Source organism: Polyodon spathula, chromosome 29, assembly GCF_017654505.1.
Source record: "Polyodon spathula isolate WHYD16114869_AA chromosome 29, ASM1765450v1, whole genome shotgun sequence".
Classification (NCBI taxonomy): Eukaryota; Metazoa; Chordata; class Actinopteri; order Acipenseriformes; family Polyodontidae; genus Polyodon; species Polyodon spathula.
This window is the reverse complement of record NC_054562.1, coordinates 822,216-845,764: the sequence shown is the minus strand read 5'-3', so window position 1 is coordinate 845,764 and position 23,549 is coordinate 822,216. Positions and strand designations below refer to the sequence as shown.

Here is a 23,549-nt window from a genome sequence, read left to right as displayed (position 1 = left end):
CTTGTTCCAACCAACCACCCAATCACAGAATCCAACCCTTAATTAAAGTGATAATTTCCCAAATCAGATCTTTTTAGACAGAGTAGCTTATAAATAGTTTAAGAATTAATGTTTATGATACATCAAAGGGTTGGAGATCCCTCTTCTAGAGGGTGTACAGAAAGATTAGAGAAGGACAAAAACCCCCCCCCCCCCCCCCCCCCCCCCCCCCCCAAAAAAAAAAAAAGCCCACAATGCATTAGGATGATTGACCAGACTGCCTTGAAAAAAAAACACAATTTCAAACAAAAACCTACTTGCATTTCTTAAATTTGTCATTTTACATTCTCTTCACGGCGCTGGCAGTCGTTTCAAGGTCCACGTTTCGGCACCGGTCCATAAAACCCGTCTTTACCGGGGTTTGGAGCGGCTTTGAGCCTCTCTGCAGCAGAATCAGAAACACCGGGTTCGAAAATATATATAAACGAGCCCCGTTCCATTCTGGTCAGTCTGATTCCATCTTTTAAATTCTGTTTTCCTCAGTCCCAAACCCATTTCGACATCCTGTTCAAGAGGAAATGTGTATGTATTTCACAGACCCCCATAACAACTGGAGACACGACTAGGCAAGCAGACACACAGAGACTTCAATTTAAAAAAGTCGTTTGCTGCTGGTTTTCACCCAATGCTGCGAACCGCGATTCCGATCAGCGAGGGTGACGTGTTGTGGGATTGATCACGAGAGACTGGAAATTTGGGAATTCATTTTAAAAAAAAAAAAAAAAAAAAGGGAAACCCTGATTCTACGGATTTTGATTTTTAAAAAATAAAAAAATACAAAATCTATTTTGTTCATTTTTTCCAAGCCAGCCTGTTCCAAAACACTCGCTGCCTTTTTTTTTTTTAATAAAACGACGTGTTAAACGTTTCATTTCATAATTCATTTTTTTTTTTTTTTTTTTTTACAAAACTCAACCCCCTAACCCCAACCTCAGAGAAAAAAATAATCATCATCAAGCACCAAAAAAAACTCTGTGCACTGAAAAGTTAGCAGCAACCATCTCTTTCACAGACAAACACACACTCAGACTGACACACACAAACAAACACACACTCACTCACACACAGTTCACAAGAAACGCTCGATGCACCGCACACAGAGTAGATCTGGCGCCGTTCGCTCAAACTGCACAATACGCTACCCCCCCCCCCCCCAGTTGTCAGAGTCTGGAGTCACATGACCAGATGACGCGACTGTCCAGACGCAGCCTCTCCACACAAACCGGGGCGTGGGGTGGCGGATTCTAAAAACCGGGCTGGCTTCACCCTCCAGAGTGGGTCGAGGGAAGAACGAGCCGAGGGTTCGTGCGGATCGCTGTTCTCTCTGCGGAATCTGAAGAAAGGCCACGATCAATTGTCACGACCCCCCCCACCCCCACCAAAAGCTGCTGGTAAATTAACACCAGCGACCCTAACCTGGCCTTCAGCCCCCGATTTCTGCAGAGGGCTCCACCCCAAAAAGTCTGTTTGCTCAACACTAAGAGACTCATATTTCAAGTTAGCTGTAACACTAAATAAGTAACTTGAGCTGCAAACTGTTCAAGAGCTAAAAACAAGTAAAAACGTCTAATCAAGCAAATGATCATTTCAATGAAGGGTCTGGTTCAGTAATGAGGGGTCAGTTGGAATGAGAACCAGCAGCCACAGCAGGGGGGTCCCCAGGACCGGGTTTGAGAAGCCGTGCTCTATAGGCTATTATAAATGATGACTTACAGAACTATATACAAAGCAGGAGGGGGGGGGGGTTAAGATGAGCTAATGAAATGCATTTCAACACACTGGTCAACACTCCTTCTGCTTCTAGTTACTGCCCGAGATTTGGGAGCTTTCATTCATGTCATTTCATGGATGTTTAGCGGCAAACGTTTCTTGTTTTGTGTGCAGAGAGACAGACAGACAGACACACACACACTCGGGTCTCGAGAATTGTTCCAAGTCCACCTCGTAGCGACTTCTACCTTGGCTTGGGAGACAATCTGAAAAACACAAAACCAGCCTGTCAGTGACACCCCTCCCTCCATCCATCCACCCATCCCTCCCTCCCTCCCAGCAACATAAACCACTGGACTGGACTGGAATTACATTGTAACTGCAGTTTAATATCACTGGACTGGACTGGAATTACACTGTAACTGCAGTTTAATATCACTAGACTGGACTGGAATTACATTGTAACTGCAGTTTAATATCACTGGACTGGGCTGGAATTACATTGTAACTGCAGTTTAATATCACTGGACTGGACTGGAATTACATTGTAACTGCAGTTTAATATCACTAGACTGGACTGGAATTACATTGTAACTGCAGTTTAATATCACTAGACTGGACTGGAATTACATTGTAACTGCAGTTTAATATCACTAGACTGGGCTGGAATTACATTGTAACTGCAGTTTAATATCACTAGACTGGGCTGGAATTACATTGTAACTGCAGTTTAATATCACTGGACTGGGCTGGAATTACATTGTAACTGCAGTTTAATATCACTGGACTGGGCTGGAATTACATTGTAACTGCAGTTTAATATCACTGGACTGGGCTGGAATTACATTGTAACTGCAGTTTAATATCACTGGACTGGACTGGAATTACATTGTAACTGCAGATTAATATCACTGGACTGGACCGGAGACTCACTGCAGCTTGTCCTGAAGCAGGTTCAGTTTCTGTCGGTCCACATAGCGAGAGAAGAAGGACAGGAGGGCAGGGGGGGTGAAGGCTGGCTGAGCCAGAGAGGCCGTCGGGGTCTTCAGCAGCTCCAGAGTCACTCCGAACACCAGGTCCGTCCTGGAGAGAGACGTACCGAGAATCGCATTTAACAAAAAACGAGACAGCGAGGGGCACGCGTTCGACTACGACTCTCTAAAAATCTTCATTCAAGAAATAGCTCCATCCACTGAACTGATCAATTAATTTAAATTAGACCTTTTGAAAACTGTTTTCAGCTCCGAAATAAGTTGCAGAGTTTGGGCTGCTGATAAAATGTTACAGACAACTTGAAATCTGGAACTGTGCAAGAGCTGAAAACAATTAAAAAAAATAAACGGCCTAATTAATCGATCAGTTCAATTAAGGGTTTAGTTTAGTAATTAAGAGTTTGGTTGGAATGAAAACCAGCAGACACGCACAGGGGGGGGGTCCCCTAGGGTTTGATATGCCCCGGTCTAGATAAAGTCCAAGACAGGACTTCAAGTCTAGCACAGAGAGAAGAGTAAGAGGGCAGAAATGCCAGCCGAGAAAGTAAATTACTTAACAGTTAGAACAGAATTATTATTTATTTAACAGTCTAGAAAAACAGGAAATAGCCGAGTGGGTGAAGCATCTAAAAACACTCGGGGAAACATTTAAAAAAGAAAAGCAACTTGATTGTGTGCTTTTTAAAAGGAAGTTCTCTCCAGTGCGCGAAAACGAAAACGGGTCGAGGGGCGTTTTCTTCTGCTCACCATCTGTTATTCTCTGTGAACTCCGCGTTTGAGTCGCCACTTAGGAGCCTCTCTCCTTGACTGAGAATCAGATAGAGTAGGGTGAGGCCAAACTGAGGGGGATAGAGAGAGAGAGAGAGTCAGCAACATACAGCGATGATCAGAGGTTCTCACTCAGCTTCATAAGAGTCCAGTGAAAGCTGCTGAATAATGTTCCCTTGTTAACATATCGAATTGCACCCACTCTATATAGAATGAACTCCCTCAGCTTCACAGAGTCCAGTGAAAGCTGCTGAATAATGTTCCCTTGTTAACATATTGAATTGCACCCCCTCTATACAGAATGAACTCCCTCAGCTTCATAGAGTCCAGTGAAAGCTGCTGAATAATGTTCCCTTGTTAACATATTGAATTGCACCCCCTCTATATAGAATGAACTCTCTCTGCTTCACAGAGCCCAGTGAAAGCTGCTGAATAATGTTCCCTTGTTAACATATTGAATTGCACCCCCTCTATATAGAATGAACTCCCTCAGCTTCATAGAGTCCAGTGAAAGCTGCTGAATAATGTTCCCTTGTTAACATATTGAATTGCACCCCCTCTATATAGAATGAACTCTCTCTGCTTCACAGAGCCCAGTGAAAGCTGCTGAATAATGTTCCCTTGTTAACATTATTGGCAGTGTCTCTAAGGTGTTCCCCTCTCTCTCACCTTACTGAGCAGCACTTTGCCCAGTTGCCCTGTACTGGTGTGCGACTGGGCTTGCTGCTGGTTCCCAGTAGAGCTGTTCAGCTCGGAGGGCCCCCCCGGTAGCCCAGTGAGATCTTGTAACAAGTCAGTCAGCGGACCGCTGGTCAAGTGCTGGATGACTATAGAGAAGGGCTCTATCAGCCAGGGCAGCACCTGGAACAGAAACAACAGCATCAGAGATCAGATCAGCTACAGAGTGCCCTTATGTGAGTGTGAGTGTGTGTGTGTGTGTGAGTGTGAGTGTTGGGGGGGAACAAGCTCAGGTGTGTCTTATTATTAAACTCCTAGTGAAACCAGGACTGGATCACACTGCTGTGCAGCAGGAGTCTGATTCCCATCCTTGCATTGTAACTGCAGTTTAATATCACTAGACTGGACTGGAATTACCGAGAATACTAATGCGATATGCTGTTTCCCACCGCTCTCACCTCGTCGTGCGCATCTTTCTTTGCGATGTAGGGCAGGTTCCGGGCCGTCGCCATGACTACCGCCACAGCGTGCTCCATGCACAGGAAGGGGAGGATCCTGGAAACCAGGTGCTTCCCTTTCCGGACGCGCATGATCTGAAGGAAGTGATCGTCCGAGAATCTGGAAAGAGAAAACAAAGAGAGAGCATGTCAGCCAGAGTCAAAATCTAAACAGCGTTAAATTGTGCATTGAGCCACTGAGTCGCTGTGTGTGTGTGTGAGACCCTGAGCAAGTCACTGAACCTCCTTGTGCTCCGTCCTTCGGATGAGACGCCAAACAAGCGAGGTCCTATTGGAAGAGACTCTGCAGCAGCAGCAGTTGTTGATGATGCAGAGTTCACCCCCCCCCCCCCAACCCTTGGTCTCTAGAATTCGCTTTGGATCAAAGCACCTGTATTGGTAAAAACCCCCACACAGCCCGGTTGCTCCCCGAGACTCGCCTGTGGCTGTTGGCGTCGGTCTGCTTCCCTCGCAGATTCTCAAACATCTCCCCCAGTTTGGAGCGGCGCTCCTCCAGCAACGCCCCCCTCTCCTCCTCTGGAGTCTGGAGGTACTTCCTCTCAAAGTCTTGAACATCAAGCAGGAGGCTGTACGTCTGACAGAGACAGCGAGAGGAGAGAGAGAATTAGCACAGTAACAACAACAGAGATGGGAATCAGACTCCCGCTGCACAGCAGTGTGATCCAGTCCTGCTTTCACTGGGAGTTTAATAATCAGACTCCCGCTGCACAGCAGTGTGATCCAGTCCTGCTTTCACTGGGAGTTTAATAATCAGACTCCCGCTGCACAGCAGTGTGATCCAGTCCTGCTTTCACTAGGAGTTTAATAATCAGACTCCCGCTGCACAGCAGTGTGATCCAGTCCTGCTTTCACTAGGAGTTTAATAATCAGACTCCCGCTGCACAGCGGTGTGATCCAGTCCTGGTTTTACTAGGAGTTTAATAATCAGACTCCCGCTGCACAGCGGTGTGATCCAGTCCTGGTTTTACTAGGAGTTTAGTAATAAGACACACCTGAGCTTGTTACCTAGACACACTGGGGCTGATCAAGCACAGACACACACACACACACACACACAGCCCACCTTCTCCACAGTGTACAGAATCTGTCTGCGTTTGTTCCAGACTTGTTTCTCTTTCTTCTCCTGAAAAGAAAGAGCAAAATCGATTCAAGTTAAAAAAAAATAAATACTCACGACGCCCGAGAATCAACGCGATGAGTCAGTGCTTTTAAACACAGCAACAGAAAAGTCTTCGCCGTTTGTTAATTAAAAAAATGAAATACATTTATATTTGGGAACGAGTTTAAAAAAAAAAACAGCAGACAACATTCATCAAGGATTTTAGAGATGTCTCAAACTAAAATTTCTGTCCCTCCCCACTGGAATCTCAGAATACACAGACTTCAGCTAATTTAAAATAAATACCAAACTAGAAATGCTGTCCTGAGGCCAGACGTGTTTCATCTGCTTGATTGCTTCTGGTTAAAATCCGAGTAATTTCAGCTGTTGAACCCTGAACTCCTGGGGAGAGCCCCGATCGAGTCGACGACCCAAGACATCACAGCGCTTACCTCGTCGTCGGAACGCGTCGTCATGACCACGGTGTCAATCATCTTGCGCGGGTTATTGACGCTGGAGACCGTGAGCTTTCCGAGCGACCCTGCGAACTGCACTGGAGAGCGAGAGAACGAAACACAGAGCAGATGAGAGAGAGAGAGAGGAGGAAAGAGACACAGACAGAGCGAGGGAGGAGCGAGAGAAACGAGGAGAGACACAGAGCAAGCGAGACACACACACACAACAAGACACACAGAGAGAGAGAGACACAGAGACAGAGTAAGAGAGAGGGAGAGAGAGAGAATATGAGAATAGATCAGGGTTAGTTAGACTCCTTGAAAATAGCCAGTTCTTGTTTGACTGACTGAAGACTTGAAAACCGAAATATCTGGAAGTCGGCCTCAGCTATTTTCTACTGCGTCTCCATCCTAAAAACAGAAGGCGATGCTCAACTTTTGGCCGCAGCGCTGTGACTGCGCGACTGCCCGCAAAGCTCAAACATCTGCGTTTCTAAAAATCGAAAAAACGAACTGGGAATTGATTTGAAGAAAGGAATTGAAACCCAAAACCCAGTAACGACACCCTGGCGTGCTTTTAAAAAAAAAAAAAAATAATAATAATAAAATCGATCGATTACACTGTGTAACACAATTTTGGTTTCTGGATAGTAAGTGTTATTTCCTAATTGCTTATGCCTGAAAAGTATAGAAAATGGCTATTATTCCCCACAAACTTTGCTTTTGTGACCAGGACAGTGATATTTCAAAATATCACTATTTCCAGTGGGAAAACGGGCAAATGTGTGTCTTTTCGTTCACATAAAGTCAGAAAAAAAACAACATATGAATCCAAATTAACATGTATTTATACTAAAGTCATACAAAAATGACTACAAAAAATTTAGAAGTGAGTAGTTTTTCGAGATTTACGATTATACTGTAAATACTGTCCTGGTCACAAAAGCAAAGTTTGTGGGGAATAATAGCCATTTTCTATACTTTTCAGGCATAAGCAATTAGGAAATAACACTTACTACCCAGGAACACAAAAAAAATAAAAAAATTATTACACAGTGTTATTGATTACCTGGTCGGTAGGCGTGCTCCAGTTTGGCCACTTGGGGCGTGATGAGTTTCGTGTGTTCTCTCTTGTGAGCGTCGCCGTCCGTCGGAGAGGGTCGCTTCTCTAACTTCTGAAAATAATTCTGGGAAAAAAAAATAAAATAAAAGAAACGAAAAGGTGCATGAAGCTGGCTGGTCCAGCCGTTAAAGTAAAGGGGGGGGGGGTCTTGACACCAGGGGGTTCAAATCGCCCGTCTCACACCGACTCGCTGTGTGTGCGCGCGTGAATGAAACGCGGGAAGGCGGTACCTGGTAGTAGTAGTCGTCCAGGTAGGGGTCAGTGCTCTGCAGCTGCATCATCTGAACGCGGGACACCCACTCCTTCTCCCGCGGCGTCATCAGATTGCTGTAGGGGTCCCGTCGCCTGTCCTGGGACCCTCCGAGCCGCTGCGGCCTGTCCCCACCGGCTCCGTTCTGACCTCTGGGACACGGGGGGGGGGGGGCAGGATTAGGGGAGTAGATACGCTCATGATAAACATTACGGTTCCTGATGGCCTTGTGTCATACATAACCTTACCAATTTGTTGAACTGCTTGGTTTTTATAAACATGCTTTACAATGCTTCCCTATGCTTTAGCAGACCTCTCTGTGCTTTACAATGCTTCCCTACGCTTTACCAGACCTCTCTGTGCTTTACAATGCTTCCCTATGCTTTTGCAGACCTCTCTATGCTTTACAATGCTTCCCTATGCTTTACCAGACCTCTCTGTGCTTTACAATGCTTCCCTAAGCTTTAGCAGACCTCTCTGTGCTTTACAATGCTCCCCTATGCTTTAGCAGACCACTCTGTGCTTTACCAGACCTCCCCGTGGTTTCCCTTTCTGTGTTTCTAAGCCGGGCGTGCCTCGCCTCACCTCCCCGATTGCTGCTGCATCCTCTGGGTCAGCAGGCGCCGATGCTGTGGGTGCAGGTGTGTGGTGTCCCCCCTCGTCGCGCCGTACTGCTGGGGGGCCCTGGCGTTGTGCCCTGGGCGGACCGGGGAGGGGCTGAAGAAGGGTCGGAACCCTCCGCCGCCCACCGCTGGTGACATCATCGCTCCCATCCTGCCTTGCAGCAGTGCGGGGTTGAGAGAGAAGTGGCTGGGAGAGAGATGGGCAGGCTGCCCGGGAGAGGAGGAAGAGGAGACGGGAGACACGGATTATTATAATGCAGGGAGAGGAATAATATCACTAGACTGTTATTACATTGCAGGGCTGGTAATCAGACTCCTATTGCACAGCAGTGTCACCCAGTCCAGGTTTTACTACCAGCTTGATCAGCCCCCAGTGTGTCTAGGTAACAAGCTCAGATGTGTCTTATTATTAAACTCCTAGTGAAAGTAGGACTGGATCAAACCGCTCTGCAATAAGAGTCAGCTCCATCCTTACTGAAAAGTAATACTTGAATGGATAATAAAATGAGACAAGGCAATTCTCCCGCACAGAAACCCCACCTCTCCCTTGGTTCCCATGGTTACCTGGCCCGCTCCAATCATCTGCGCTCGCTGTAGCTGACTGAGGACAGGGCCGACGCCCGGAGGGAAGGCATGGCCACGCAACGGAGAATTCTGGGGAAACAAGAGGAGAGAGTCAAATCTACAGCCAGCCACCCCACAAAGAGAAAGGGGGCTCCCTCCAGTCCAGGGCAGGCTTGAGGCACAGAGACTGAATTGCTCGCTCCCTCCCTCCCTCACCCCCCTAAGAGAAAGGGGGCTCCCTCCAATCCAGGGCAGGCTTGAGGCACGGAGACTGAATTGCTCCCTCCCTCCCTCGCCCCCCTAAGAGAAAGGGTTATACATTATAACATCACTGAATCCTTACTGCAAGGTTGAGAGGCTGATTAGGAGACATTCGGTCGTTGAAAGCTCCCGGAAATCTTTGTTGCATAGAGGCTCGGACATGCACAGGCGTGGGACACAGAATCTGCAAGCAAAACAATACAGTGTTACAAAAAAACAAAACAGAAAAACACAAATCTCCATTAACACTTTTTTAAATTAAAAAAAAAAAAAAAAAAAAAAAAAAACAGGTTTCATTTTTCTAGCTGAAAAAGATTATATTGCATTTAAAAAAAAACAAAAAAAAAAACATAATGAACCTGCTGGTTGGGATTGTGACCAGTCGGATGCTTGGGAGGCGTTCCGATGGGTACAGCCGTCACCGGCGGGCTGCCAATCACGGGCGAGGTGGAGCGCGGGGGCGGGGCTCGCTCAGACAAGTCCCTCCTCTCGTCCCGTCCCATTGATGGCCTCTTGGGGAGCCCCACCTCTTTGATGATTGACATGAGGGGGCTGTCCTGTGTCGTGAGCACAAAGGAAACAGGAGGTTTTTAATTATTATGAAATTTGTCATTTAGTTGATTTCCAGAGAATAAGGGGGGGGTGGGGGTGCAGAGTCTCTTCCAATAGGACCTCGTTTGTTTGGCGTCTCGTCCGAAGGACGGAGCACAAGGAGGTTCAGTGGCTTGCTCAGGGTCTCTCACACACACACACACACACACTGCAGAGTTGCTTCTATTCGTACGTCTCTCTGTGTGTCTCAGTTTCGTACCTGGACCTGCGACAGTAACGGTTTGGGAATGCTCATTCCTCCCAGTCCCATCGCGTCGTCCCAGATACTGCCAGAGTTCAACTGGGGTCTGGGCTGAGGGGGGGGGGGGGGGGGGGGAGAGAGAGAGTGTATTTATGCAATTTGATACATTCTAAATCAATCTGTTTTTTTATATATATGTATTCAGACTTCACTGAGTTACAGGAAAATAATTCCTCCCAGGGTTTCCGTGATGTCATAAACGCCGAGAGCGAGGGTGGAGTTTCTGAACTGTCTCAGAGACCCGGGATGGGATTGTTTTCCTGTAACTCTCTGAAGAGGCGCGTCTGTTATGTTTTTCTAATCCGAGGAGCCCCTCGCGATGCTGATATTAAAGAAGACGAGGTTCAGAGGGTCAGCCCGGTGTTTTTTTTTTAAGCCTCGTGTTTCAGGGCTGTGCAGACGTTCTGTCTCGTTATCCGTCAGCGCGTCAGCTTTACCTGGATGATTCGCCTTGACCTTGTTTTTAATTTCCCGTTCCCCTCCGGTTTCTCTGTGATACGAACGCACCGGCTTGACATCACTGTATTCTCATTGTGTTGATCATTAACGAACATTTCTGTGCTGTGGCTGCTTGTCGAGTGATTGAAAAATGAGACATTTTGTGTTTGAATTGAAAGTGATGGTCTTGAGGAATCGAATGGGTCAGAATTCAAGTATATTGATTCAGAACGTATCAAATTACTTTGTGACACCATCACTGTGGCATAATGCCTTTTTTTCCTAATGGCTCAGGATGCAAATATAACCTTAATCCATTTATTATTATAATTAATAAATTATCTTTTTTTTTTTTTTTTTTTTAATTTGCAGGCTCAGTGACTCCTCCTCACCTGCAGGGGCGCCCTTTTGTGCTGCTGCAGCCCGGCTCTCATGATGGCCGGGTCCTCCAGTTCCCCGTAGTCTGTCTCTGTGCTCAGCACCAGCTTGCTCAGGCTGTGGGCCAGGTTCTCATCCCCTCCCAGCAGAAGACTGTCCAGCTCCGAGAGGGGCCCTCTCTCCCCCAGACCCCTCGAGTACAGATGAGGTAACGAGGAGGGGGCGGGAGCAGCAGGAGGAGGGGCCTGCAGAGGGGGAGTCCCGCCCACCTTCTCATCCAGCTCGGCCAATCGGTCGTGTTCTTCCCTCCAGTCCCCATCTAGACAGGGGGAGAGATTGACATTGGTTTAAAAATAAATAAATAAATGAACCCTTTGCAGTCTATTTATTCTGCACTCGTCAGGCGCGTCTGGTCCAATTTATTTTCACATGCGCAGTTTAAAATCTTTTTTTTATCAGAGTAAAACAGGTTTAAAAGGCACTGAATCGCAAAAGGACACTCAGTCTCTCTATATATACCTCTTCATAGTCGTGCACACTGATCAATCCTCTCCTGATCACTCGTTTTATCACCAAACTCCTCAATAATGCGATCCCAGTCATTATTTTATTACTGTAACATCTCAGAACGCTCTGCAGAGGTCTGTGATATTCTCTGAGCGTTGGATGCAGAAGCAGCTGTCTCCTTTGTTATGTTCGTGTTATCTCTGCGGTGCAGGGGGGCGGCTATCAGATACGCCCCTTTTTTCGGCTCCTATGGGTCTCACTCGGCCATTGAAAGGTTTTCTCTGCTTTTTCCGGAGAAAAAACGACTAGAGACCTGCGCTTGACATCTTTTTGATGATGGTGCCATATAGGGCTGCAAAGGGTTAAACCCCCTAGATAAACCGGACACAAAAAAAGATGAAAAAGAATCAATGAATAAATAAACAAAGACAAGTGTGAAGACTAACCGATGGCACCCGATCCGAAAGTATCATCGTTGAACTGGTCGATATCATCGTCTTCATCGACTAAGCCGTGCAGCGCCTCCCTTTCTTCCTCTAGGGGGCAGTCTTCCTCCAGAGACTGCATGGGGGGGGGGGGGGGGGGGGGGGGGGGGGGGGGAGAGATTTAATAAGGAAAAGTACATGTTATGAAATATTTACCATGGAGTATTACAAAGAAAATATATACATGAAAGTTACTTCAAGTCTAGTTATTATTATTATTATTATTATTATTATTAATATTGCAATGATCAGGAGGCAGGAGTTTGAGCAGGGTTAGAAACTCACACTAGCCCTACTGCTGCTGCTGCACCCAGTCCTGGGGTTCAGAGCTCCCCTCAATGAAGTCTAGTATTATTATTATTAATATTGCAATGATCAGGAGCCAGGAGTTTGAGCAGGGTTAGAAACTCACACTAGCCCTGCTGCTGCTGCACCCAGTCCTGGGGTTCAGAGCTCCCCTCAATGAAGTAGTATTATTATTATTAATATTGCAATGATCAGGAGGCAGGAGTTTGAGCAGGGTTAGAAACTCACACTAGCCCTGCTGCTGCTGCACCCAGTCCTGGGGTTCAGAGCTCCCCTCAATGAAGTCTAGTATTATTATTATTAATATTGCAATGATCAGGAGCCAGGAGTTTGAGCAGGGTTAGAAACTCACACTAGCCCTGCTGCTGCACCCAGTCCTGGGGTTCAGAGCTCCCCTCAATGAAGTCTATTATTATTAATATTGCAATGATCAGGAGGCAGGAGTTTGAGCAGGGTTAGAAACTCACACTAGCCCTGCTGCTGCTGCACCCAGTCCTGGGGTTCAGAGCTCCCCTCAATGAAGTCTAGTAATATTATTATTAATATTGCAATGATCAGGAGCCAGGAGTTTGAGCAGGGTTAGAAACTCACACTAGCCCTGCTGCTGCTGCACCCAGTCCTGGGGTTCAGAGCTCCCCTCAATGAAGTCTATTATTATTAATATTGCAATGATCAGGAGGCAGGAGTTTGAGCAGGGTTAGAAACTCACACTAGCCCTGCTGCTGCTGCACCCAGTCCTACATTTTACAAACCTGCCTTATTAAAACACAACCTAGCTCGCCTCACAGCGCAACACACAGAATCTGGCAAAAACGAGGCTCTTAGCTTTCACTCAAAAGCCCAGCATTTCAGTGGAAAAGTCAAGCTGGTGCAGTAAACGGATTATCACTGTGACTGTTACAGCAACACGCTGTATGTATTTCAATTAAGCATCATACCACGGCATTATTGAAATGCAATATTTATGAAACCCTTCAGATTAGTCTCTACCCCCAATCTCCTGGCGACAGTATGAACTATAAACGCGTTTTTTTTGTTTTGTTTGGGGGTTATTTTTGGTGAAAAACCTAAATTTTATTTAGCGTTTATTAAAACGGATTTTGACTTCGAAACACTCAAAATGAGGTTCCCGTCTCCTCCCCCCACCCCACGATTATTACACCGAGGCGGGCAGCTCATTAACGCGAGCCCGAGGCTTGGCAGGCCGCGGTTGGGAAAAGCACCCACAAACGAGTCTTAAACAAGCCCAAAAATTATATTTCCACGGCCGGCGTACACCTAAAGCACCTTTTCAACACAAGCCGGAGCGTAGTCAATTATAATTAGGGCTATTAGTTTGTTTTTTGTAACCACATACCTGAAATCGAAACATCGGACTTCATGCAAACCCGGTCCTGCGATTTCTCAAACACAGGACAGGAAACGTAACACGCCGCGGGGCCGCGCACGCACCACACAAAGACCAGAGACGGGGGGAAGCGCGGAGCAACGGGGCCGCGCACGCAGAAGCACAGACACAGTATATATCTCTCACAATTACAATTGCCTGTAATTCTTCTTATTTTTTGTTGTTTGTTACCAGCTTTAATTATGTTTGCGTTCATTTCAAAGGCTGTACAGTAAATACATGGCACAAGTTCTTCTACCTTCGTGGCTCCGACCCGCTGGACCTCCCACTGTTGCTTCGCTTCAGATCAACTCTCCAGACCCGCCTGTTCTCTCTGGCTCTCCGTGCTCTTCAAGCCTGAGATCTGTTATTAGCTGCTGTCTGAATTGCTATTTCAGTTTTTTCACTCTGACACACGTATCCACAATGTATAGAATTCACAGCCTAGCCTTGTATTGAATGTGCTCTGCCCTGTATCTCACTGTATTGAATGTGCTCTGCCCTGTATCTCACTGTATTGAATGCATTTGCATTGTTTGTATTGAATGTGCTCTGCCCTGTATCTCACTGTATTGAATGTGCTCTGCCCTGTATCTCACTGTATTGAATGTGCTCTGCCCTGTATCTCACTGTATTGAATGTGCTCTGCCCTGTATCTCACTGTATTGAATGCATTTGCATTGTTTGTATTGAATGTGCTCTGCCCTGTATCTCACTGTATTGAATGTGCTCTGCCCTGTATCTCACTGTATTGAATGTGCTCTGCCCTGTATCTCACTGTATTGAATGCATTTGCATTGTTTGTATTGAATGTGCTCTGCCCTGTATCTCACTGTATTGAATGTGCTCTGCCCTGTATCTCACTGTATTGAATGTGCTCTGCCCTGTATCTCACTGTATTGAATGCGCTCTGCCCTGTATCTCACTGTATTGAATGTGCTCTGCCCTGTATCTCACTGTATTGAATGCATTTGCATTGTTTGTATTGAATGTGCTCTGCCCTGTATCTCACTGTATTGAATGTGCTCTGCCCTGTATCTCACTGTATTGAATGCATTTGCATTGTTTGTATTGAATGTGCTCTGTCCTGTATCTCACTGTATTGAATGTATCTGCATTGTTCCTCACTATCTTGCAAAGCGCTTTGTGATGGTGCTCCACTATGAAAGGCGCTATATAAAAATAAAGATTGATTGATGGATTGAAACAAAATAAACCTCATAGAAAAAACTGCACGTGTGCTGAAAGCTTGCCCATAATGTCAAAGCAAATAAAACCCACAGAGAATGAACGACAAGCCAAGCTTTATTTTGATTAAATGAACACTTTTCATCACCTGTGATTTTTACAATATCACACCGTATACACATGCAGAAAGAGAGCTGCAGAATAAGCCCAAGGAGATAAAAAAAAAAAAATTCATAATCTTTTAAAGCTAAACTAACCAAACCCCGTCAAACTAAGAGCAGTGAAAATATATCAGTGTATGTTAAAACAGAGAACAACACTTCAGGGTTATTTTGCTACTAGAGAAAGAAAGAGAGGGAGAGAGCGACAAAGAGGAGTGTGAGTTACAGGAAAATAATTCCATCTAGGGTTTCTGTGACCTCACTGAAGAGGCGCGTCTTATTTTTTTCTAATCCGAGGACCCCATCGCGATGCTGATATTAAAGAAGACGAGGTTCAGTCCGGTGTTTTTTTAAGCCTCGTGTTTCAGGGCTGTGCAGATGTGCTGTCTCGTTATCCGTTAGCGCTTCAGCTTTATCTGGATATATATTTTGCAGGCGCAATGACTCCTCCTCACCTGCAGGGGCGCCCTCTTGTGCTGCTGCAGCCCGGCTCTCATGATGGCCGGGTCCTCCAGTCCCTGTAATCTGTCTCTGCGCTCAGCACCAGCTTGCGCAGACTGTGGGCCAGGTTCTCATACTTAGCATCAAAAGAAACTGATCTCTTATTTTTGGATAAAATTCACTAGCTGTGATCTAAAAATGACAAACTCTGTTTCAGAGCCGGCGCCGTGACTTTTTATCGTGCAGATTAATAACCGACATCATGAAGATGCTGCAGAATGAACCATCGATCCCGGGCAGGTGTCGTGACTCTCGGTGTCCCGGTTTTGGTGGCCTGTCATTGACAGAGCGAGTCTGGTTACACCGTCTTGCCGGGTTTGAAATCGCTGGCCGCGAGCGCCCAAGACAGCGAGGCACAGTCCAGCCCCCAACATGCCGATCGCACGAAGGCGATTTTTTTTTCTGTGTTTTTTTTTTTATTGAAGCTTGCAATTCAATGGCTGAAATCGCTCCGTATCCAGCGTCCAATCAACTGTCTCACTAATTAGGTGATTAAGAGCTTCAGTCAGTCACTCAAACCTGTCATGGGCCAGGATGAACGATCGCGGGATTAAAACCAAAAACATTTTGTCAATGTCCATCACTTTTATATCATATTTTATTTTGAAAAGTAATTGTGTTGTATTAGTGTTGAGTTTCTTTTGATGCTCGATACACTACCTCAACTACTGCTGGAGAGAGCGAAACTCTGAGTCTTCAGCTGCTGAATAACCCAGCCTGGGACCTCCCGCCTGCCCGGATGAAGACACCACTTGTGGGGGCGCAGCAGCAGCAGCAGCAGCAGCAGCAGGAGGAGGAGGAGGAGGAGGAGGGTGGGGAGCGGAAGCGGGAGGCAGTCTCCCGGCCAGCTTCCCCATGCCGGACCCCAGTCCCTCGAGGGCCCGCACCACGTCGGGCAGGACAGCGGCCAGAACGGCCAAGGAGTTTGACATGGAAGCCATGTGGCCCTCCATCCGCTGCTGCATTAGCGCCACTCCGCGAGCCTGCTCCGCCTGGCCCTGCAGCAGCTGGGAGAGAGAGGTCTGGACCTGGGCGAGGGCGTCCAGGGAGGGGGGCTGGGGGCCCGAGGGTCCGAGAGGGCCAGCAGGCGGGGGCCGGCCCGCCATCAAGGGGCGCAGGCTGGACGGGGGGTGAGGGGAGGGTCTGGGGGTCTGGGAAGGGAGGGAGGGAGAGCTCATCGTGGCTGTGCTGTGGCTGTAGAGTCTGCCGCAGCGCGCGGAAGGAGCCGCAGGGGCTGGTGGCTCCCTGGGGTGGTGGAGAGGGTTCCTCTGGGGGATCCCGGCTCCCCGCGGGCAGGGTCTGGGTTGCGGGGTCGATGAAGATGCCAGAGGGGGCGGGGCCAGGCCAGGGGGGGTTCTGGTGTTGCTAGGGAACCTCTGTTCATCTGCGTCCGGGTCCGGGCGACGGAGAGGCGGAGCAGGCAGGCAGGGGAAGGAGGAGGAGGAGGAGGCAGCCTGGGGGACTGGTTCTGTGAGACAGAAAACAAACAAAACAGGGTCACCATTTTCTATAGATAAAGAAATCCCAAACTACATAAAGACATAACAGATTGAAACAAGTTATTAATTAAAAATAAGTACAGAATCAACTGATTAATGTCACACAGTCAAAGGAGTGCAGGGTTCCCCGAGGGTCTCCCCTGGTAAAGGCACGGCCGCATGGTGTGCAGGGGGGGAGTCACACAGACAGGGGAGCGCAGGGGTCCCTGAGGGTCTCCCCTGGTAAAGTCACGGCCGCGTGGTGTGCAGGGGGGACGGGGGGGGACGGAGTCACACAGTCAGGGGAGCGCAGGGTTCCCCGAGGGTCTCTCCTGGAAAAGGCATGGCCACTTGGGCACCCTAAATAAAAAAAAAAACAAAAAAAAACAGAACTCACGCTCCCTGCTGTTGCCATCCCGCCCCTTCTCCAGCGCACTGGCGCTCCACGTGGCCAGGATCCGCACCTCCTCCAGGGTCATTGGGGTCAGATCCTGGCCGGGGGGGGGCTTGGCCCCGGCCCCTCCCCTCTGAGCCGACCTGAGTGCCAGCGCCTTCTGCTTCACGCCCATGCGGTACATGTAGAACCTTTTCTGAACGTCGTGCCAGCTCCTCTTGCACGGCCCGCCCAGAGCGTTCACCTGGTTGGCCATGTCCTGCCACACCCTCTTCCTGACGGCCAGCGCCTCTTTGTTTTTTCCGAACAGCGCCTCCGTCTTCGCCAGCACCCCCTGGACGATCACACTCAGCTCGCGTCGGGTGAATTTGCGCTTGCGTTCCCGGGGGGTGAGAGTTTTGGGGCGCTGAGGGGCATAGGGAGCTGGGCTTTCCTGCAGGGAGCACGGAAGGGTTCTGTCCGCGGTCCGGTCCGGGAAGGCTGCCCGGGGTTCAGAGACGGTTTCTGAATCCGACTCCTCCTCTTCTTTGATGCAGATTATTTCCGGCACGCTCTCGTTCGAGGGGTGCGTTTCAGATTCCAGTTCAGGATCCTCCCCGTCCTCCGTTTGGGACAGGAACCAGTCTTGCTCAAGGCTGTCCTCATCTTTGATGTGTCCCGGATTCATTCTCAAACACGGTCCTGTGTCACAGCCTGCAGCCAATCAGAAACACTAAAAAAATTATATGTATCTCTCTGTTATCTCACCTGAAATGTTTGCAGATTTTAGACAGCGAGAGACAGAGGAGGGAGGAGAGGCGAGGGAGAGAGAGAGAAGAGGAGAGAGGAGAGAAAGAGGAGAGGAGAGAGAAGGGAGGGAGAGGAAAGAGAGACAGAGAGAGGAGAGGACAGGAGAGGAGAGAGAAAGGAGAGGAGAGAGAGGAGAGGAAGAGAGGAGAGGAAGAGACAGAGAGAGGAGAGAAGAGAGCAAGGGGAGAGAGGAGAGGAGAGAAGGAGGAGAGGAGAAAGGAGGGAGAGGAAAGAGAGACAGAGAGAGGAGAGGACAGGAGAGAGAGGGAGAGAGGAGAGGAAGATAGAGAGAAGAGAGCAAGGGGAGAGGAGAGAGAAGGAAGGGAGAGGAAAGAGAGACAGAGGAGAGAGGAGACAGGAGAGAGGAGAGGAGAGAGAAAGGAGAGGAAGAGGAGAGGAAGAGACAGAGAGGAGAGGAGAGAAGAAAGCGAGGGGAGAGGAGAGAGGAGAGAAAGAGGAGAGAGAGGAGAGGAGAGAGAAAGGAGCGAAAGAGAGACAGAGAGGAGAGAGAGAGAGAGAGGAGAGAGAGGAGAGGGAGAGAGAGAGGAGAGAAAGAGGAGAGAAAGAAGGGAGAGGAAAGAGAGACAGAGGAGAGGAGAGAGAGCTACAGTCCAGTGCAAACAGCATATAATCTGGTTGTTATTTATTTTAACACGAATTGTGTTTCATTCTGCTTCATATTCGCTAATATGAAACTGTTTGTTTTTATTTTGCGCAACGAGGATACAAACAAACAATACATACAGAGAGAGAGCGCGAGAGAAAAAAACAACGAAACAATAACTAAACTATTATTATTATTATTATTGTTATTATTATTGTTGTTTACTCACTCAACTCGCGTGCAGCTCCCTTTCGTCGTGACAATTATGTCGCAACTATAGAACCTTTTGTTTTTGGGCGGGTGGATCCAGAAACTAACCTACCCGACCGCACGAATCCGGACGCCGCGCTAACCAGGTCGCACGACAGACCTAAGGTGCTGGGGCCCCTTCGTGACAGCGGCTGCAGAAAGACGGCACGACCTCAAAAAGAATTTCTCCCTGTCAGTGGTGTCTTTTTTATTTCTCTTTGTGGCACAAGGTGTAAATTCTAAAACTTTCCGACGTCTCCTGCCGCCAAATTTTTCCCATCAGTCGCTCGTTACGTTTAACGGACATCTTACGCCGCTATTTCTATTTGAGCTAAATTAAATCACGGTTCCACATACTATAATATAATCGTACGCTTATGATTAGATGTTTGTTATGGGTGCTACTTGTTCATACTAAGACAAGTGATATTGAAACTTTTGTGCGTGTTCGTGGTAACCATTTTATCGTTTACGTTTAAAATTATAATATTATTATGTTGTCATTTAATAATATATATATATATATATAATATATATCTATTAATATATATATATATATATATATATATATATATATATATATATATATATATACGATATATATATATAAACCCAAAGCAGATCGTTAAATTAACAATTGTTTACTAGCTAAATCTAGGATCGAAAATTTCAAAGTGTACAATAGTTTTATACAGATAAAACACCGTCCCATCCACCTGCATTTAAAATAACATATAAACTAACCGGACTGCCAACTGAGCCTGCTGTCTGAAGAAATTAAGAGTCGGTCGAGCACCCTTTAGATCGCTAATCTCGGTTCAATATCTGGCGATGCAATTGCTTCATCACGCCACCAGATGGCGCCCAAAACACTTGTATTTAAAGCCATTGATTTTATTTTATTTTCTCCCACAGGGTGGCGCTGCAAACGTCAAATAATAAAACGGTTGGCATTACGCCGAATTACGTGGAAGAAAACGTTTTCAAAATGCCAGATGTCAAGGGAAGTAAATAGATGTGCCTATAAATAATTAGCTGCCGTGTTAGGAAGCAAGTGCAGTGAAAAGGGAATCGCGTTATAACTTTCACGCGATCTGATAGGCGCTTGTGGCGATTAAATATTCATATCCCGATGTGCCATCACTCCAGCCTCACTGCTTTCTCCCCACCTCGACTTGGATAGCCGCTTGCGTTTATATATATATATATGTGTGTGTGTGTGTGTGTGTGTGTATGCGTGTGTGTGTGTGTGTGTGTGTGTGTATGTGTATGTGTGTGTGTGTGTGTGTGTGTGTATGTGTGTGTGTGTGTGTGTGTGTGTGTGTGTGTGTGTGTGTGTGTGTGTGTGTGTGTGTGTGTGTGTGTGTGTGTGTGTGTGTGTGTGTGTGTGTGTGTGTGTGTGTGTGTGTGTGTGTGTGTGTGTGTGTGTGTGTGTGTGTGTGTGTGTGTGTGTGTGTGTATGCGTGTGTGTGTGTGTGTGTGTGTTGTCTGGTATACAGCGTCGGTAAGGGCCAGCGCCCTCCGGTGGACTGTTACAGTAGTGCACCGCGACCACGCGATGGCGCTGTTTAGCAGCTCTCGAACCGAGATCAAAGTTTTATACACCGGCTAAAGGCTGATGTTTCATAAAATAAACAAACAAACAAACAAATAAATAAATAAGAACACACAATTTGAAATGCTTTCTTTATTATCATTATTTTGTTGTGTGTGTCTAAAGTTACACAACTTTAAATCCAGCCAAGCAAAGTACAAATGTAAACATAAAAACAGGTATATATATATATATATATATATATATATATATATATATATATATATATATATATATATATATATATATATATATGAGAGAGAGAGAGAGAGAAAAAATAAGTAAAGTGCTTTTAATATTTCATAAAGGAAAAAAGGTACATTTCTAATTGGTCATTTAGACCGCGGTGCAAGAGCTGTGACATCTCTCGGTTAGCCGCCATGGCAACGGTAGAAGGTCACCAACTGGACCGAGCCTCGGCCACCAAGGTCGCGCATCTTCATTGTGTCCGGCACCGGTTTCCCTGCGCAAGCCAGCGAAATATCTGGACCCAGGGAGATGCTTTTCGTCAGCTGCATCAGCTCCTTGACACGGAGCACCGTGTCCGAGCCTTTCACCCGCATCTCCATCACCTTCCCGTTGTTACCAATAACGACCTTCACAGTCACCTGGTCGCGGTCGTCACCGTCGCTGTCGCCTGGCCTCTCTGCCTTCAGGAACGTGTGACAGACGCCACTAAGGTAGTCGCAGTAAACTGGCTCAACGTTTTTCTCTGTTTTCGGCAGACACAGGGCTGCGGTGCAGCCTTCACGAAGCTGAGGAGGACAAGAAAAAGAGATCTATTTTAAGTGCTTCAGTATCAATAAACACAACCCATAACCCTAAACACGTAACCTTAAACACCCTAAACACAGTCCAAAACTATAAACACATCAACACGAATAAACACAGTCCAAAACTATAAACACATCAACACGAATAAACACAGTCCAAAACTATAAACACATCAACACGAATAAACACAGTCCAAAACTATAAACACATCAACACGAATAAACACAGTCCAAAACTATAAACACAGTCCAAAACTATAAACACATCAACACGAATAAACACAGTCCAAAACTATAAACACATCAACTCTAATAAACACAGTCCAAAACTATAAACACATCAACACGAATAAACACAGTCCAAAACTATAAACACATCAACACGAATAAACACAGTCCAAAACTATAAACACATCAACACGAATAAACACAGTCCAAAACTATAAACACATCAACACGAATAAACACAGTCCAAAACTATAAACACATCAACACGAATAAACACAGTCCAAAACTATAAACACATCAACACGAATAAACACAGTCCAAAACTATAAACACATCAACACGAATAAACACAGTCCAAAACTATAAACACATCAACACGAATAAACACAGTCCAAAACTATAAACACATCAACTCTAATAAACACAGTCCAAAACTATAAACACATCAACTCTAATAAACACAGTCCAAAACTATAAACACATCAACTCTAATAAACATAGTAATAAATAAATAAATAAATAAATAAATAAATAAATAAATAAAAACCTCTAAAGTCAAAGAGAGAGCCACTATGAAGAACTCGAGGAATGGCGTGGAAAATATTACCAGGGTACAGTGATGCAGTGCTATATTCAGACGCGAGGGGTCGCTATTCTCCACCAAAGGTTTTCTGACGGCTATTGTATTCTGTGTTTGTGTGTCTGGGTGATACACAGGTAGATATCTATATTTACAGCAAATGTCGTTGATATTTTGTCAAACTATAAGACGGGCACTTCGTGCTGTGGGGGGGGGGGGGCACTGGGGGGTCGTGACGTGGGGCTCTTCAGGTAACATTTTGTTATCACAGAGAAATTGAACTGTTTGTTTGTTTGTTTGTTTTTATAAGCACCGGGGGGTGGGGGTTTCCTCCTCCAGGCTGATTCAAATAAAAGGCGTAGCTACGATCAAAAAGGGGATTTTTTCTGTTTTTTTTTTTTTTTTTTTAAATATGTTAATGTAAACACGATGCGGTCAAAACGAAAGCAAAACCAAAACTGTTTGTATTTAAAAATGAATAATCTATCTGTTTAAAAAAAAAAAAAAAACAACAATGTGAATCATACAGACTTTATTTTTGTTTGTTTTTGAAAAAGAGATGTTTGTGTTGGTAAGTTTTATTTGACGGATTTATGATTTCTCAGCTAATCTAGGATGGGTGCAGTTGGACTCGTTTATTGAGTGTTTTCACCCGCTTCTGTGCGGCAAACTATAAAAGAGACCGACAGTAAATAACTGGAATGGCTCTATTACTAATTTAATTGACCTGTATTACTTTTTGTTTAATCAATCGATTTAACTCTCTTTCTCTTTTCTCTCTCTCTCTCTCCTCTCTCTATATCTATCTCTCTATATCTCCCTGTCTATCTATCTCTCTCTCTCTGTCTCTGTCTGTCTGTCTATCTGTCTGTCTATCTCTCTCTCTCTGTCTGTCTCTGTCTATCTATCTCTCTCTCCTCTCTCTATATCTATCTATCTCTCTATATCTCCCTGTCTGTCTGTCTATCTCTCTCTCTGTCTCTGTCTGTCTGTCTGTCTATCTCTCTCTCTGTCTATCTGTCTATCTATCTCTGTCTATCTATCTATCTATCTATCTATCTGTCTATATCTATCTCTATCTCTGTTTCTGTTTCTATCTATCTCTCTATCTATTTCTCTATCTGTCTGTCTGTCTATCTATCTATCTCTATCTCTGTTTCTGTCTCTATCTATCTATCTGTCTATGTCTCTCTATCTATCTCTCTATCTGTCTGTCTGTCTGTCTGTCTATCTATCTGTCTATCTCTATCTCTGTTTCTGTCTCTATCTATCTATCTCTCTATCTGTCTGTCTGTCTATCTATCTCTATCTGTTTCTGTCTCTATCTATCTGTCTCTATCTATCTCTCTATCTGTCTGTCTGTCTGTCTATCTATATATCGCTCTGTCTGTCTGTCTGTCTGTCTATCTATCTATCTCTATGTCTCTGTCTGTCTATCGATCGATCTATCTCTGTGACAAATATACATTTTAAAGCGTACGTTTCACAAATGGCAGGGCTTCTCTTTGTCGAGCGATCGTCCTTAAAATCCCCTAAAACGCTTTTTTGGTTCTCGCTCTCTTCATAATTATCAAAT

The 23,549-nt window shown here is 45.9% G+C and overlaps 2 protein-coding genes across 2 annotated transcripts; both read right to left on the bottom strand.

The window, feature by feature from the left end:
* Positions 1–201: 201 nt before the first annotated feature.
* On the bottom strand, positions 202–13,492 carry LOC121302499 (protein PAT1 homolog 1-like). Its single transcript, XM_041232512.1, has 18 exons — positions 13,405–13,492; positions 11,703–11,817; positions 10,764–11,068; positions 9,892–9,984; positions 9,440–9,637; positions 9,163–9,264; positions 8,820–8,909; positions 8,218–8,462; positions 7,613–7,784; positions 7,329–7,446; positions 6,257–6,357; positions 5,769–5,828; positions 5,125–5,279; positions 4,646–4,805; positions 4,179–4,370; positions 3,489–3,580; positions 2,683–2,832; positions 202–2,015 (listed from the first exon to the last, which is right to left on the bottom strand). The coding sequence occupies exons 1-18, from the start codon at positions 13,417–13,419 to the stop codon at positions 1,994–1,996; spliced, it is 2,385 nt and encodes a 794-aa protein (XP_041088446.1). The 5' UTR covers positions 13,420–13,492; the 3' UTR covers positions 202–1,993.
* A 1,565-nt stretch (positions 13,493–15,057) lies between these two features.
* On the bottom strand, positions 15,058–18,807 carry LOC121302500 (myb-related transcription factor, partner of profilin-like). Its single transcript, XM_041232513.1, has 3 exons — positions 18,779–18,807; positions 17,160–17,849; positions 15,058–16,752 (listed from the first exon to the last, which is right to left on the bottom strand). Exons 2-3 carry the CDS (start codon positions 17,821–17,823, stop codon positions 15,950–15,952), a joined length of 1,467 nt encoding a protein of 488 aa, XP_041088447.1. The 5' UTR covers positions 17,824–17,849; positions 18,779–18,807; the 3' UTR covers positions 15,058–15,949.
* Between the last annotated feature and the right edge of the window lie 4,742 nt (positions 18,808–23,549).

Bases quoted from the DNA above. Each gene is read 5' to 3' on its own strand.
- LOC121302499 (XM_041232512.1), bottom strand. The intron at 9,985-10,763 runs GTGAGGAGGAGT...CCCCCCCCTCAG, and splicing joins ACAAAAGGGCGCCCCTGCAG to CCCAGACCCCAGTTGAACTC. The intron at 7,785-8,217 runs GTGAGGCGAGGC...CCCGTGTCCCAG, and splicing joins ATGCAGCAGCAATCGGGGAG to AGGTCAGAACGGAGCCGGTG.
- LOC121302500 (XM_041232513.1), bottom strand. From the start codon at position 17,823: ATGAATCCGGGACACATCAAAGATGAGGACAGCCTTGAGCAAGACTGG. The intron at 16,753-17,159 runs GTGAGTTCTGTT...TCTGTCTCACAG, and splicing joins GGATGGCAACAGCAGGGAGC to AACCAGTCCCCCAGGCTGCC.